Source organism: Erigeron canadensis, chromosome 8 (assembly GCF_010389155.1).
Source record: "Erigeron canadensis isolate Cc75 chromosome 8, C_canadensis_v1, whole genome shotgun sequence".
Classification (NCBI taxonomy): domain Eukaryota; kingdom Viridiplantae; phylum Streptophyta; class Magnoliopsida; order Asterales; family Asteraceae; genus Erigeron; species Erigeron canadensis.
Window position 1 is genome coordinate 28,370,346 of NC_057768.1, and position 15,130 is coordinate 28,385,475.

A 15,130-nucleotide genomic window follows, 5' to 3' on the forward strand; every position below is an offset into this window, starting at 1 on the left:
GTAACAATTTATTTGCATTTATTTTATAAATCTATGATTTACTTCAAACATTTTAAATAACTTTCTTATACATGCAACATCTTATTAAATATCTTTATTAACTTTGTTAACACTGAAACTCTTTTTTATATCGTTTAGTTCTTTAATTATTTTAAATCCGAAAAAATATTATCAATATTATATTTGTATAAAAATCAGCTAAAATAAATTTATTCTTATTGAACATACTATTATATAATCATTACATATGTTATCTTTATAATTTGATAAAGTTATATAATTTATCATAAAATCCCAAAACATATTAAATGAAATTACAAAACATATGTTTTAAATCTACCCAAATCTACCCGTTTATCGGATGTGATGGGAAACTAGTTAAATATATTAAAATTAAAGTTAAAGAATAAAAATATAGTTTAAAAAAGTTAAAAACTAAATTAAATACAGTTGTAATAACATTCATTTACTCCGCCAAACACAAACAAAGAAACTGAAAATTCTTTCATTCAACACATTCTCCCATTCATCCCCATCCTTTGACTCTCTTTTACTTCACCCCCCCTTAATTCCGGCATCTTTTCTCCCCGCACACGGCAGAGCCGCTGTCATTTCTCACCGGAAAGATACTTCATTTAGACAACAACTGAAAATATTTAAAAGTTAACTTAAACAGAAAATAATAATAATAAAAAAGGAACTGTAAGGAGGATTGTAAACAGATCTGAGTGGTGTAGGTTGATGGTTGTGTATCACCGGAAAGCTGTGGATGATGACCGGAAATTATCGTTGTTTCAAAGTTTGGTGGTGGTCCGGTGAATCTCTCACATGGAATGGCAGATCTTGTTAGCTACAATAATACCAATCGCGACACTGAACAGGTATATATATATATATATATATATATATATATCTATATCTGTATCTATAATTATTTATATCAGGATAAAGATGAGATCTTTTACTGTATGATATGAGCACCAAGGACAGTATGTGGAAGGAAATATATATATATGTATATATGTATATGTATGTGTTATATATGTAGATTAGTTTGGTCATTTAAAAAAAAATTAGTTTGTAGGTTCGACTCCAGTAATATACTATCAATCCCAATTGTCGAAAAGCTGTTGTTTTTCGAGGGGGGTGGGTGGCGTTTTTTTAGACTTGGATGAATATCTGAGATAGAAAATGAGGAAGGAGACAGCAAGTTCCACCAAGCTCAAACCTTTCTCAAAAGAGGATAGACATTATCACAATCTGTCAGAACACAGTTTAAGGATGGAACAGTAACACTCTGGGCTTCGAGATTGTTTGAGTTGGTAACATGTCACAAGCAGTCGAGCAGCCCTCCGCACTCATATAATCACCTTTCTGGGTATCTAGAGGCCATGAATTTCCTGGAAACTGTAATATGAGATGATCATATACTAAAATTTTAACTTGAGCAAGACAAGTATGCCTGAATATAAAGCAAAGTTCCACTTGAATTGACTAGACTAGTCACTTCCAGTTATCCGCATTATCCTGAATATAAAGCAAGGTTTCCACTTGAAGCAGGTAGTGTATTCAGCTCATCCAAGGATCTTTCCTGAGGGTCGATCTTCAAACCCGATTACTCACAAATAATGCATCTTGAGATACCTATATATATTAGTAAATGCACAATTTTTTTGAGATTCAAGAGAATCGCGGTCATGGATATTGCTTTGGCCTATAATTGAATATGCGAAGTAGTCGTCATGAAACTGTCAGTGGACAATAGATATTTGAGGTGTGGGAACTTATATCTCATTAATAACTTACCATATAACTTGTGCGTATGTATAGGTTACAAAAGTTACTCTGTATAGAAAGAGATTTAGGAAAGTATGTTGGTCTGGCCACTTCACAAAACTTGAGTTCCTAATTTAACTACCAGTCAATAGTTAAATAACTAACTTTTTGGATGAATGGTTTTTTGGACTGGGATGAGGCGGAATTCTGTAGGTCCATTAGATTTTAAACTTTTTTTTGTTGGGAACTTTTGCATATGAGATATATACTAAATATTTAATGTGTGTGTGTGATACGTCTAATCATATGTAGGTGATGATGCGGTAAATATTCTAATGACATTACAAGTCTGGGAAATTTAATGTTTGTTGTACTCGATGGATGGTTTATATGATAATGTGATATCGCAACCATCATTTGAATTGTTAAATGGGCTTGTCATTTGCAGGCATTAATTGCTCTGAAGAAGGGCGCTCAGTTACTTAAATATGGTCGCAAGGGGAAGCCCAAGTTTTGTCCATTTAGACTTTCTCATGTGAGTTATCAAATTTGTATTAAATTAAGTCGGGCATGAATATGTTCTGTTTTCACTTTCTTCTCTTGTTTTGCTTCTTGTAACTTGAGATAGTGTCCTCTTTCTGGGTAAAAGAGTACGGTAAAGAAAAACGTGTTCATCACCTGCTAAAAGTATATATTATTACAAACCACTCACTGTTGTGCCAATAATCATATTTGGAACATACTTGCATGAAAAGCTAATGATATTAGAATGTTCTGCATTGGGTGCGGTTATACTTTTTGTACTGATGTACATGTCTACATAACTCGGATACAATCAGCAAGTAGGCACTTGTAAATTTGCATAACATATCTTCACCATAATCAGTTTCAGAAGCAAAATGTTCATGATTACACAGTTGTATGTAAGCAAACTATCCATCGAGCTTACCATATGACAAATCACAAAGGCGCAAAGTAATTTATTGTTCCTAGTTGACGGGACAATTTAGAAAGTTGATTATTAACGACTTTATGTCTAAATCTATGCAGGATGAATCTTCTTTAATTTGGATTTCCAGCAGTGGTGAACGTAGCCTGAAGTTAGCCTTGGTTTCTAGAATCGTGCCTGGACAAAGAACCGTAAGTATTCATAATATGAATCCTTAAGTATCCCGAATGTTACTAAATTTTCGTTAAATTCTATGCATGGCGGCATTCATGCATGTTTTATTTCCCATAAAATCTTTTACATAATGATTAGCTTTGATATTTGTTGCTAGGCTGTCTTTCGGCGTTATCTACGTCCTGAAAAGGATTATCTTTCATTTTCTCTGATATATAACAACGGTAAACGATCTCTTGATTTGGTGAGTAGTTATTATTTCACTCTCTGCTTTTTCAACACAATTAGGTTCTCATCATTTTCTTTCTGTAAATGGTTTGTTGTGTGCTAGATTTGCAAGGATAAAGTTGAGGCTGAAGTGTGGATAGCAGGCCTCAAAGCACTGATTTCCTCTGGACACGGAGGGCGTTCCAAAATTGATGGGTGGAGTGAAGGAGGCCTCTACGTTGAAGTAAGTTTAAATCATGCAAATTTTTGTTTTTTTATGGCAGCTCATTTTTAATATATAAATTGTTTATTGGGAGCCACCACCACTTTGGTGGGGTGGTAAGAAGCTTAGTCTTCTTTGGAGTACACGGAGGTTCGAGCCTCCTTCGGAGCATTATTTGGAGATTTAGAGTAAATTAAATTAGATGTAAGAATTTGCTGTTCAAAAAAAAAAAATATATTTGTTGGGAGAAGTCTAAGACCCTAATCTAAGCTTTTTATGTTTCCGTGTTTCAACTTTACAAACTATTGGAAAATGGTTATGTTACATTGCTGGTAACAAATAATACTGTTTATTACAATAGTAGTCACTATTGCTGGTAAATATTAAATGACTTAGGTTTTGAAAAAAAAAGGTAAAGGAGGGCACCGTGTTGCTGGAACCACATTGGAATCCCATCATGACCTCCCCAAGGTTTTTGATGCCGGTGAAATGTCTTCACTTAATACTACATGATTTGGAAATCCCTAAGAATCGAACCCAAGTCTCTCAACTTCACACGTGGGCCCAAGTTGCATTGGTAATGGGTACCGCTCCATTTATTGATGCCTTGACGGATTGGTAAATGATTTTGGTTATGCCATCATGTTAAATTGAAATTTGCTGTTTAGAATAGGTGTTGTCCTTGTTTGTAGAAACAAAAGCTCGATAAATAAGTTTGAGAGAACTAGTAGAATTGACATTATCACTTGTTATTGGATATCACATTCTTATATGGCATTATTAAAAATTATTGCATTTTTATTCTCATTATGTTGTGTTGACCAATTGCTACCAGGATAATAAAGATTTAACATCAAACAGTGCAAGTGATAGCTCCGTTGGTGCTCCACCAGATCTCAGCTCCCCAGACGCTTCTATCAGCTCAACCTCAAACACGTCTCCCATGAATTACCGTCCAGAAAGTTCTACTAGTTTTGAAAAGTCAAATGCAGCTTTTGACCAAACGAATATGCAAGTGAAGGGATTTGGTTCCGATGCTTTTCGGGTTAGTGTCTCTAGCCAACCTAGCACTTCCAGTCACGGGTCAGCCCAAGATGATTATGATGCTTTAGGTGATGTGTACATATGGGGTGAGGTAATCTGTGATAATATTGTCAAATTGGGCCCCGACCGAACCGCTAATCCTCTTATCACGAGAGCTGATGTGCTTCTACCGAGACCATTAGAATCCAATGTCGTTTTGGATGTCAATCATATAGCATGTGGAGTGAGACACGCTGCACTTGTGACTAAACAAGGAGAAGTATTCACCTGGGGTGAGGAATCAGGAGGCCGGCTCGGTCATGGGTTTGAAAAAGATGTGACCCAACCTCGTCTAGTTGAGTCTTTAGCCGTTTGCAATGTAGATTTTGTTGCCTGTGGCGAGTTCCACACATGTGCTGTCACGATGTCTGGAGAGCTCTACACATGGGGAGATGGGACCCACAATGCTGGGCTGCTTGGGCATGGTACAAATGTGAGTCACTGGATACCTAAAAGAATCGTTGACCCACTCGAGGGACTAAAAGTTGCATCAGTCACGTGTGGGCCATGGCATACAGCTTTAATAACATCAACAGGTCAGCTCTTTACATTTGGTGATGGGACATTTGGTGTTTTGGGTCACGGTGATCGGGAAAATGTCTCGTGCCCAAGGGAGGTAGAATCTTTGTTAGGCTTAAGGACGATTGCTGTTGCATGTGGTGTGTGGCATACAGCTGCTGTAGTGGAAGTAATTGTAACACGTTCCAGTTCGGGTGTTTCTTCAGGAAAATTATTCACTTGGGGTGACGGGGACAAAAACCGTCTGGGTCATGGAGACAGAGAGCCTCGACTCAAACCTACATGCGTCCCATCACTTATCGATTACAATTTTCACAAAGTCGCTTGTGGGCACAGTTTGACTGTAGGCTTGACCACAACACGACATGTTTTTACCATGGGCAGCACTGTTTACGGTCAACTTGGAAACCCTCAATGTGATGGAAAATTACCATGTTTAGTAGAAGATAAATTATCTGGTGAGCCAGTTGAAGAAATTTCTTGTGGTGCATACCATGTGGCGGTTTTGACATCAAGAAATGAGGTTTACACATGGGGGAAAGGTGCTAATGGAAGATTAGGCCATGGAGATATCGAAGACCGTAAAGCACCAACTTTAGTTGAAGCTTTAAAAGATCGACATGTTAAATTTATATCTTGTGGGTCAAATTATACATCAGCAATATGTCTTCACAAATGGGTTTCAGGTACCGAGCAGTCTCAGTGCGCATCTTGTAGACAGGCTTTTGGGTTCACTAGAAAAAGGCACAACTGTTACAACTGTGGGCTTGTGCACTGCCATTCCTGCAGTTCAAGAAAAGCATTACGGGCTGCATTAGCCCCAAATCCTAATAAACTACACCGTGTGTGTGATTCCTGTTTTGTTAAATTGAATAAGTTAGCAGAAGCTGGCGTTAGTAACAGACGGAACGTGATGCCTCGTCTTTCTGGTGAAAACAAAGATAGATTAGATAAATCCGAAATGAGGTTAGCAAAGTCGGGGTTACCATCCAATCAGGATTTAATAAAGTTGTTGGACAATAAAGCTGCTAGACAAGGGAAGAAAGGTGATGCATTTAGTATAGGGCGCTCTTCTCAAGCTACTTCGCTGTTACAACTCAAAGATGTTGTGTTGGCTACTGGTGGCGATTTCCGTTACATGGTTCCAAAACCGATTGTCACCCAGTCTGTTGTTAGTTCCAGGTCAGTATCGCCTTACTCGAGGAAATCAAGCCCTCCACGTTCGGCAACACCCATTCCTACAACGTCAGGACTTTCTTTCTCCAAAAATGTTGCTGACAGCTTAAAGAAAACCAATGATCTATTGAATCGAGAAATTCTTAAATTACGTGATCAGGTAGATCCCAAAACTTAGGTTTCATTAGGGTGGCAAGTTGGGCAGTTTGGGTAACGGGTCAATATGAGTTTTGCTCAAAGCTGGTTGATTGACCACACTTTTTTGCCAAATGTTTTCTGTGCCAAATAATGATAATGATAATTTTTGATGTATAAAGTGTGATCTAAAAAGCTATTATTTTACTATTAATCTAATATTTGAATAAAATATGTTTTTGATCTTTTTTTAATAAATACACTTTGAAATTTTCAACCTGTTGGGCCTTTTTGATAAGGTGATATTTTTCAAATCATCCGTTTGGCCCGTTAGACATCAAATATACTCAAATCGACATATGTATAAGTGAATGACCAGAAATTGTGACCTGTTATGTTGTATAAGGTTTTGTTTTGAGATGCTATTGTCTATAAGTGATGAAGATTTTTATGCGGATCTTATTCAGGTTGAAAGCCTCAGACATCAATGTGAAGTTCAAGAAGCAGAGCTAAAAAAATCAAGAAAGCAAGCTCAGGAAGCAATGGTATCAGCTGCTGACGAATCTGCTAAATGTAAAGCTGCAAAAGATGTGATAAAATCTCTTACAGGACAGGTAGCTTCTTGTCAAGAATTACATCTTTCCCTTTTGAGTCAAATAAAGCTATAACATGGATTTCCTCAACTTGAATTTTTGAAAACAAGACTTTCTTGAGTATTTTATATTTATATTTTAGAATGGTGATTTCTTGGATTACTTCATGATGGTTAAAATTATTGGTTCGTTTCGGTTATGGAACCTGTCTTCATGCCAAAACGTTAATTTCCAACTTCTACTAATCAGAATTCTTTTTGTGGTTGATGTTCTGATTTGTGAAGTTGTTTTGTTAAGCTTTTGCAAGGTAAGTTTTGAAAACAGGGTGGGGTTGGAAATAGATCCAAACAAATTGACCTATTTTATAGGTGACAAACTTGGTGTTCACCATATGTGATTTCAAAAGAGTAGTTTTTTTTTCTTCACTGATTTCCTATTACGAGATGCTATACAAATTACCATATTTCCTATTACATTTCTTTGTTAAACCTCCACATTGATGTTAACTATTTAGTATTTGATTTTTAGTCATCGTTATAAAAATCTCAGTTGACTCATTAACAAGGAATAAAATTTAAATATGATAGTTTTATGATAAAGTCTCCTAAGATTAGCCTAAAATTCCTCCTAAAACAACAAGATGATGACATGTGGACTTCACTGAATATCTTTGCTAATCTTATCCTTTAATTTTTCTACATGTCATCATTTTCTCCCGTTTCACTTATACATGTGACGCGGTGGCATCTTCGTAAATAGTGACACTTTTTATTTACATTCACATGTGTAACACATGTGAAAGTAAATAAAAGGAGTCAATATTTACGAAAATGCTACCGTGTTTATTACACATGTCTAAGTGAAAGGGGAGAAAGGAAAGAAAATGTATGGTTGAGAATTGGTCTTTTGAAAGGGGTGTTTTTCAATTTAAGCCACCCCTATATCTATACTCCTTTATAAAACAAACTACCCCTCCTTTTTAACTTTCTATCTTTAAAAAACCCAAAATACCCTTAACTTTCAATACATTCTCAACCCACATACTACATCTACCCAAAATATCCCTAAAATATTTTTCAACTCTATCTATTCAAAGTTTCAAACTATTATTTTCACTAATTTAATTATTTCTACCTAATATACTTGTAATACTCTAACGAAATTATTTACAACAAACATCACTTAATCCTTAAAATACCTAAACTATCTCGTTTACATCAATTACTTTTACATTAATAACAACACCTTTATCGCACCACTGACCACTCGTCGCCGCTACCGCTGCTTTATTGTGCGGGTACCCCTCGTATGTGTGTGTATATATATATATATATATTAAGATTCTTATTAACATGTGTAATTTTTAATATTTAGTTTTGGAATGACAAAATCAAGAGATGATGTGGAAATATAATAAGTGGATAACTGAATATCTTTTCCTTACAAATATCGTAATTTATTTATAAAAGGGCATTTTAATGTAGCTTCTTTTTTTGACTTAGTAAACTAGCATTATATGTTTTTCCCTTCATATTCTTGATAGAATTATCTTATTTACTACTAGTATAATATATTTTGCATATATACTTTAGCATCTTGATGCTCATTAATTCAATATAACTAGATTTTGGACCCGTTCCATCAGGTATATACTTGATGACTGAAAAGGTTTTTACTTGATACCTGAACGCTGATAATTGTTGCGCCTTAAATAATCACAACAATTAAGATAGAATCCAACTTTATTTTGTTGTATATGTTAACCCATTTACAAAAGTGGGAAAATTTTCAAAAGTAGATGTATAAAAACAGTTTGACACAAAAGATGATCTATTTGAGTCAAAAGAATATGGAAGCAAACATAATGCGAAATATCTATGTCATTGCATAAAAAACTCACAAGTGTCGGGAGCATGTGTAACCTCCTTTGTCTACCTGGACACAAATCCGAGTATTCTACATGATTTCAATCGATATTAGACCAACATCACTATCATATGTAATGCTTATAATATCATTAACGCATGTGGCAGAGCGATGCATTAAAAGTTGAAGTATATCAGTATTAAAGTCAACCAACGTATTAGTTAAATGACTTGTCATTTTAGTAGCATCCTCCTTATTAAGACTTCCAAGAATAACCATTACTTTGTTTAGGGAAATGCTAACTATTAGCCCTAAGAGCTGTCATGAGCATACATAAAAGAAAGTTGTACCTTCCGTATCATAAGTCTATTCCCTAAATTTTATGTAAAAGTACACCTATTTTATGCGCGTTAATGACAACTCATAGGAGTATCATTAGCAAGACCCATTTTTTTTAATTATAAGAATAAAATCAAGGATTCACATTAAGACTAGCACCAAAAAAAAAGTAATGCTAACAAATGGTACTATATAATAAGATCCAATCTTAACCCATAAAAGCTAACGTTTAAAAATAAAATAAAAGTTTTTCTCCTTTCATAAGTATTACATAGTTTATAAATAAAAAGAATAGAAAATAGAAAATTAAGGTTAGACAAATTGAAGGAAATGATGGTAGAATGAAAATATATTGTGGAGGAAAACCTCTGAAGGTGTTGAGGTTAGGTATGAGTTTTTTTTATTTCTTATTTGATTTTGAGTTTTGATTAGGTAAGGATCTATTTGTAAGTTCTTGTATATAAATATAAAGGATATTAAGAACATATATATAAATAGGAAAATGCTAAATGAAGCCCTTAGGGCTTTACTTAACGTGCATAAAAAGGTTGTACATTTCCATATCAGAAGCACACCCCTTGATTTTTATGGTAAGTGTATAACTATTTAATGCATCTTAACGAAAGCCCTTAGGGCTTCGTTTAGAAAAACTCATATAACAAAAGGAAAGCCTAAAGTGTGGAAATGAGCCAATTTGATGACACCTAAGCTATTAGGAAAATAACCCCTTTACTTTTAATAGAGAGGTAGATAACCATTGTTATATGAATCATAAATACTTAGCCTGTTTGGTTACCAGAGTGTATGGTAATTTGTTGGAATGGAATTTAGTTATTTCTATGGGAACCAAACGCCCCCCTTTTTTTTATAAATATTTTAGGAAAGTTTGATTTCACTAAATGTTTCATAAGTAATGCCCCAGCAACAAATCCCTTTATAGATGTAGAAATTCTCTTCTCCTTTCTGTCTAAATCAGCCCACAATGTAGAAGAAAACTTTCAGAGAAAATCCCACATTAATAATTACACAATGTCATATCAGGAAACCATTTTCAACTATTCTGGGAGTTTAGTCAATCTAATATTCTTTATCCAGATAAATGTGATTTGTCTCTTCTATGTATTAAGTTCTATTCATCGATTTTGCAGCTAAAGGATATGGCAGAGAGATTGCCACCGGGGTCCTATGATCTTGACAGCATTAAGATACCAAACGGTCTGGAAGCCAGTTCTATTCTTCATACTGATGATACAAATGGAGACAACAAATCAAATCTTCTAATCTCTCCAGTGGACATATCATCTGCTTCTATAAATGAAACATTGAGCCCCACTGAAACGTCCACTGAAACCAAAGAACCAATACCGATTTCCAATGGGAATGACGGATACTCAGATACCAGATCTCTTAATGGCAGTGGAGCAGCAGGGGTTGAACCGGGAAACAAGTATTTGTCTGATAACATGTCTTCCCAAGAAGGGGATAATAATGGGTTTAAACCAAGAAATCCTGCGTCTAACAGTAATAATACCTATAATTCCCCTGATCAAGTTCAGGATGAATGGATTGAACAGTATGAGCCTGGTGTGTACATAACGCTCATGGCTCTACGTGACGGAACTAGAGATCTCAAAAGAGTGCGCTTCAGGTATATATGTTTTTGGATTTACTAATTAAGAAATTTTCAGGTATTTCCCAATACATGAAACAGTGCATTTTGCATTGCCATGTATCATTCTCCTTGTTGCAACTAGAGCCTAAGGCTATAAATATCCTTAATTGGACTAGAATAAATTTGGTCATGTGAATGGGCGAATGCATAGTTTTAGTTTAAAAACTTGTCAATGATGTAACGGTGTAAACTAAAATAAAAACCCCTGGATCGAATTCTTTCAATTGGTGTTGGAAGTAGGAAGTGCCACTCACATTTAGAAAAAGTGAAAATAGGCATTAAGCAGTAATTGCGAAAACTTTGTGAAGGCAAATGCTTAATGTACATGTCATAAAGCATAACTTTTGACAGAGTACAGTTTTATAGTGCATAGATATTTCTGTAAATTTGGTAATGATGTTTTTTACATATTCAAAATAGGCTTTTATAGTATTTCCATGATTAAGAGGCAAGTGACGTATATCCTTAATTAAGGTGACTATGATTAGGGATTGTGATATATCGTTTTTTAGTATATTGGGAGAGACCACCGTGAATTTCTAGTTCGTAAAGATTTCATTAAAAAATAAAAATATTACTTTAGGCCTTCTAATGCAACTACGCATGCATTATACGTGTAAAATTTTTGATGGATTGTGGAGGATGAGGATGTGAGTTCATACTATCACATAGGCCCTAATGTTTTACCTCTCCATTGGCATTAACATATATGTTTTTTTTTTCTTTTTTTTTTTTAATGAATGACACTTGTTGGATTCTGTTTTTTTATGAATAAAGATTACATTGTTACATAATTCTAGATACCAGTTTAATCTCTCTATATTTCCAGACTTGTCAAATAGTTGTAATAACTTGTATTGGCACATACTTGTATATGCAGTCGAAGGAGATTCGGGGAGCACCAAGCTGAGACTTGGTGGTCAGAAAACCGTGAAAAGGTTTATGAAAAATATAATGTGCGTGGGTCGGATAAGTCATCCGTTTCTTCCCAGACTGCCCGAAGATCTGCTGAGTCTCTGACAGCTCCTGGCCAATATTAGCATCACCTGGATGTTTTTTTCAGAGTAGCAGGCGGTCAGGCATATCTCTCACCTAATTTATATTTCTGGTTTCAAATTTTGATTCGTGGTTCTATTGTGATTTACATTTAGATGGTCCAAATAGATTCATGGGTAGATGGTTTTAATTTCTGTATCTTGTGCTGTAGTGTACATAAACTCAATTATTTATGTGATTATATCTATTTAGAGCAATCTATTATCATGAAAATCAATTTTAAATATTTAACAAATATTCATTTCCGTCATTTTTTTTGAACAGTGAGTTAGTAGTTAGTGTTTAACAGTTAGCATTTGAGACACCACAGTGATATTCAATTGTGCAGTATGCGATGCATGAACCACGCATACCTGAGATGAAACCCATGGCTCTCGAACCCCCCCCCCCCCCCCTCCCCCCTAATAATCCACTCCTACAAATTTACGAAGTGAGATTCGAACCCTTATTGATTTCTCCAAGGTCAAATCTATTTGTATTCAAATTCTATTTTTTCATTCAATCAATTAAGAATTTCAACTATCGTTCTTCAAAATTTAATTTTCAAGTTTTAAGTTTAAAAATTCATATTCTTTTTCTAGTCAAATGGTAGATTGTATATTTCTTAAAAAATAATTTTATATTAATTCAACCAAACTATTCTCAAATTCATATATAGTTAACTAGCTAATCAACTCGGATTAACAAATGTATGTAATTTTTGTTATTGATTCTATTAACACATAAATTTTTGAAAAACAATGAGTATTGCGTTAACAAAAAATAAAATTAGGCATTTGATAATATTATATAAGAAAGATTTTCGTTATTTCTAATAAAGGATTTGGAATTTTAAATAAGTATAGGGCTATTTTTCTTTGAAAAGATTACAAGACTATGTGACATCATAATTAAAAGAAAAAGCTTTAAGAAAAATGATGTGAGTTTGCTACATCATTTTTTTCTTTTTCTAAAGATACTTCTAAAACACAATTTTTATTTATTTATTATAAAGTTAATATTATTTATTATTATACTATAATCTAGTTAAATACATATTGTTATATTTAAGGAAAATGATTAATTTTCCTAAATATCTTCATAAATCCATTAGAGCGTGTGTTTGGCAAAACTAGCTATTAGTTGGTGGCTGGTAGCTGAAGCTTTTTGGTATATTTAGATGTTTGGCAGAGTAACTGAAACTTTTAATAAAATGTGTAAAATGACAAATATAGACATGAATTAAAAATACTTATATTAGACTTTATATATATACCTAAAACCTATATATATATATATATATATATAAGTTTTCTTAGTTAATTAATACTATCAAAAGAACTAAATATGCTTCCCATATACGTATATGTATAAAATATATAAAAACACAATTTGATTCTTACGTAAGTTCATATTGGAACAAAAAAAAACTCAAAATGATGCTTAAGTTTTTATACATTGGTGATAGATGGGCTACACTTGATTTTTATATATAAATATATATAAAATTCATAAAAGACAAAAACCATAATGTAATGTAAGTATGTAACATTAAAAACTTGAAAGTATCTCATCATCTGCAAATAAAACGCATGGTCATAGGAAGGTTATTTAGCGACAAAAGCTTGAAGCTGATGGTAAACGCTACTCATATTAGCGTTTGAGATTGGGGCTTTTTATCCCATTTTAAAAGCTTAAGGCTCCTTCTATCAAACGAAACTTTTTATCGAGTATGAGCTTTTTTTTAAAATCTTGAAGCTTTTAAAAGCTCCCTACCAAACACACTCAGAATCTTCAAATTAATCATTTCCTTATATTTAATTAAAAGAAAATGATAAATTTCTCTAAACTATCCTCCTAAAAATCTTGTCTTTAATAAATTCTTAGTAAAAAGTTATAATTGGTTGATAGTTGATAAATTATTAAAATAACTGTATTCCCTTCTCTTTATATAACTAAAATAGGATAGTTTAAGGCTTTTGTGACATAATTATTTGTTTGACAACTAATACTTTTGCTTACTTGTCATTTTCACATATTATTTATGGATAATGATAAATCAACCTACTTGGTGTGCCTAAAGATATGCCTAATTGTAAGATGATGACATGTGGAAAAATCATGGGGCAAAATTAGGAAAGAGAATTAGTGGAATTCACATATCAAGTTCTTAAGGTTTTAGACATATTTTTAGGCACACCAATTAGATTGATTAATCATTTTCCATTATTTATTGTCAATTAAGTGTTGATTTGGAATTAATTATTAGAAAAAAGTAATAATTTAAAGTTTTAAATTTCAAAACTTATATGGATGTGATATTACGTTTGAAAAAATCAAGTTATTTCAAATTCTTGTGAATATTTATCTATCCCTTTAATATTGGGGTTCCAATCTTCTTTTTCTTTCTTATATATATTTACACTAACGAATAAAACATCCATTCCATCGAGTCTTTTTCTTTTTATTAATAATGAAAACTCTAAATTTTTCTTATTATTTTAGCATATTCATGTTTATAAAACTTTTAACTTTTCTTTCTTTATAAACTATTTGTTCATTGATTGTGGGCATAATTTTAAGCAGGTTCTAAAGATGCATCTAGGCAATTCATGAATTTGATTTTTATATGTTTTTTTCGTAATACTTTACTATGACGGGTTGTAACTATTATCACGCAATGTTAGCAAATAGCAATTGCTCCTTAAATTAGCTAAATTTCTATATTAATGTTATATAGATTTTTCATTATGTTAATTTTGTATTGAGTATTTATATGGATTTTTTTAGCTAACAATGATTATGAAGTCTCAAACTAATAATGAGAGCACCTTTAAAAGAAAGAGTTTAAAAATCGAGGTGATAACTAATTAGACACGTATCATAAGCATATGCATCATTATATATATACTAGTCTTAATACCCGTACGATGTACGGTAACTATATAGATTGTATCATACGAAAATTTGAATATGCTTCATACATGATTCGTGAGTATGATATAAATTATGGTTAAAGTAAACAAATGATCGAAACTAAGTTATATTAAACAATAATGATAAATATAATATATTTTTAGTTAAAGTTTTGGATTTAGATTAAACTTTTACAATCACATCAAAATCGAAACTTATAAGCATGGTGGATGACGACAAATAGACTTAGATTTCGGATCGTAAACTCAAAAATTTAAAGCCTAATAACTTATTATAAGTAATATAAGTAAGAGAAGTTCAAGAAATTGAGAAAAGAAAAAAAGAAAATTAAAAAAAATAAAATTTAATAATATATAAACTTGATTTACATCTGTCGATCAAATATTACGTCACGTGTCGTTTCAAAATATTGCAACCATGCTTTAGTATATTGGTAGATATATATA

At 32.9% G+C, this 15,130-nt stretch overlaps 1 protein-coding gene across 1 annotated transcript; it reads left to right on the top strand.

The window, feature by feature from the left end:
- The first annotated feature begins 491 nt into the window (after window positions 1-491).
- On the top strand, window positions 492-11,981 carry LOC122611209 (PH, RCC1 and FYVE domains-containing protein 1-like). The gene is made up of 9 exons (XM_043784190.1): window positions 492-881; window positions 2,225-2,311; window positions 2,827-2,916; window positions 3,057-3,143; window positions 3,231-3,350; window positions 4,165-6,267; window positions 6,710-6,856; window positions 10,189-10,688; window positions 11,593-11,981. Exons 1-9 carry the CDS (start codon window positions 834-836, stop codon window positions 11,750-11,752), a joined length of 3,342 nt encoding a protein of 1,113 aa, XP_043640125.1. The 5' UTR covers window positions 492-833; the 3' UTR covers window positions 11,753-11,981.
- The last annotated feature ends 3,149 nt before the right edge of the window (window positions 11,982-15,130 follow it).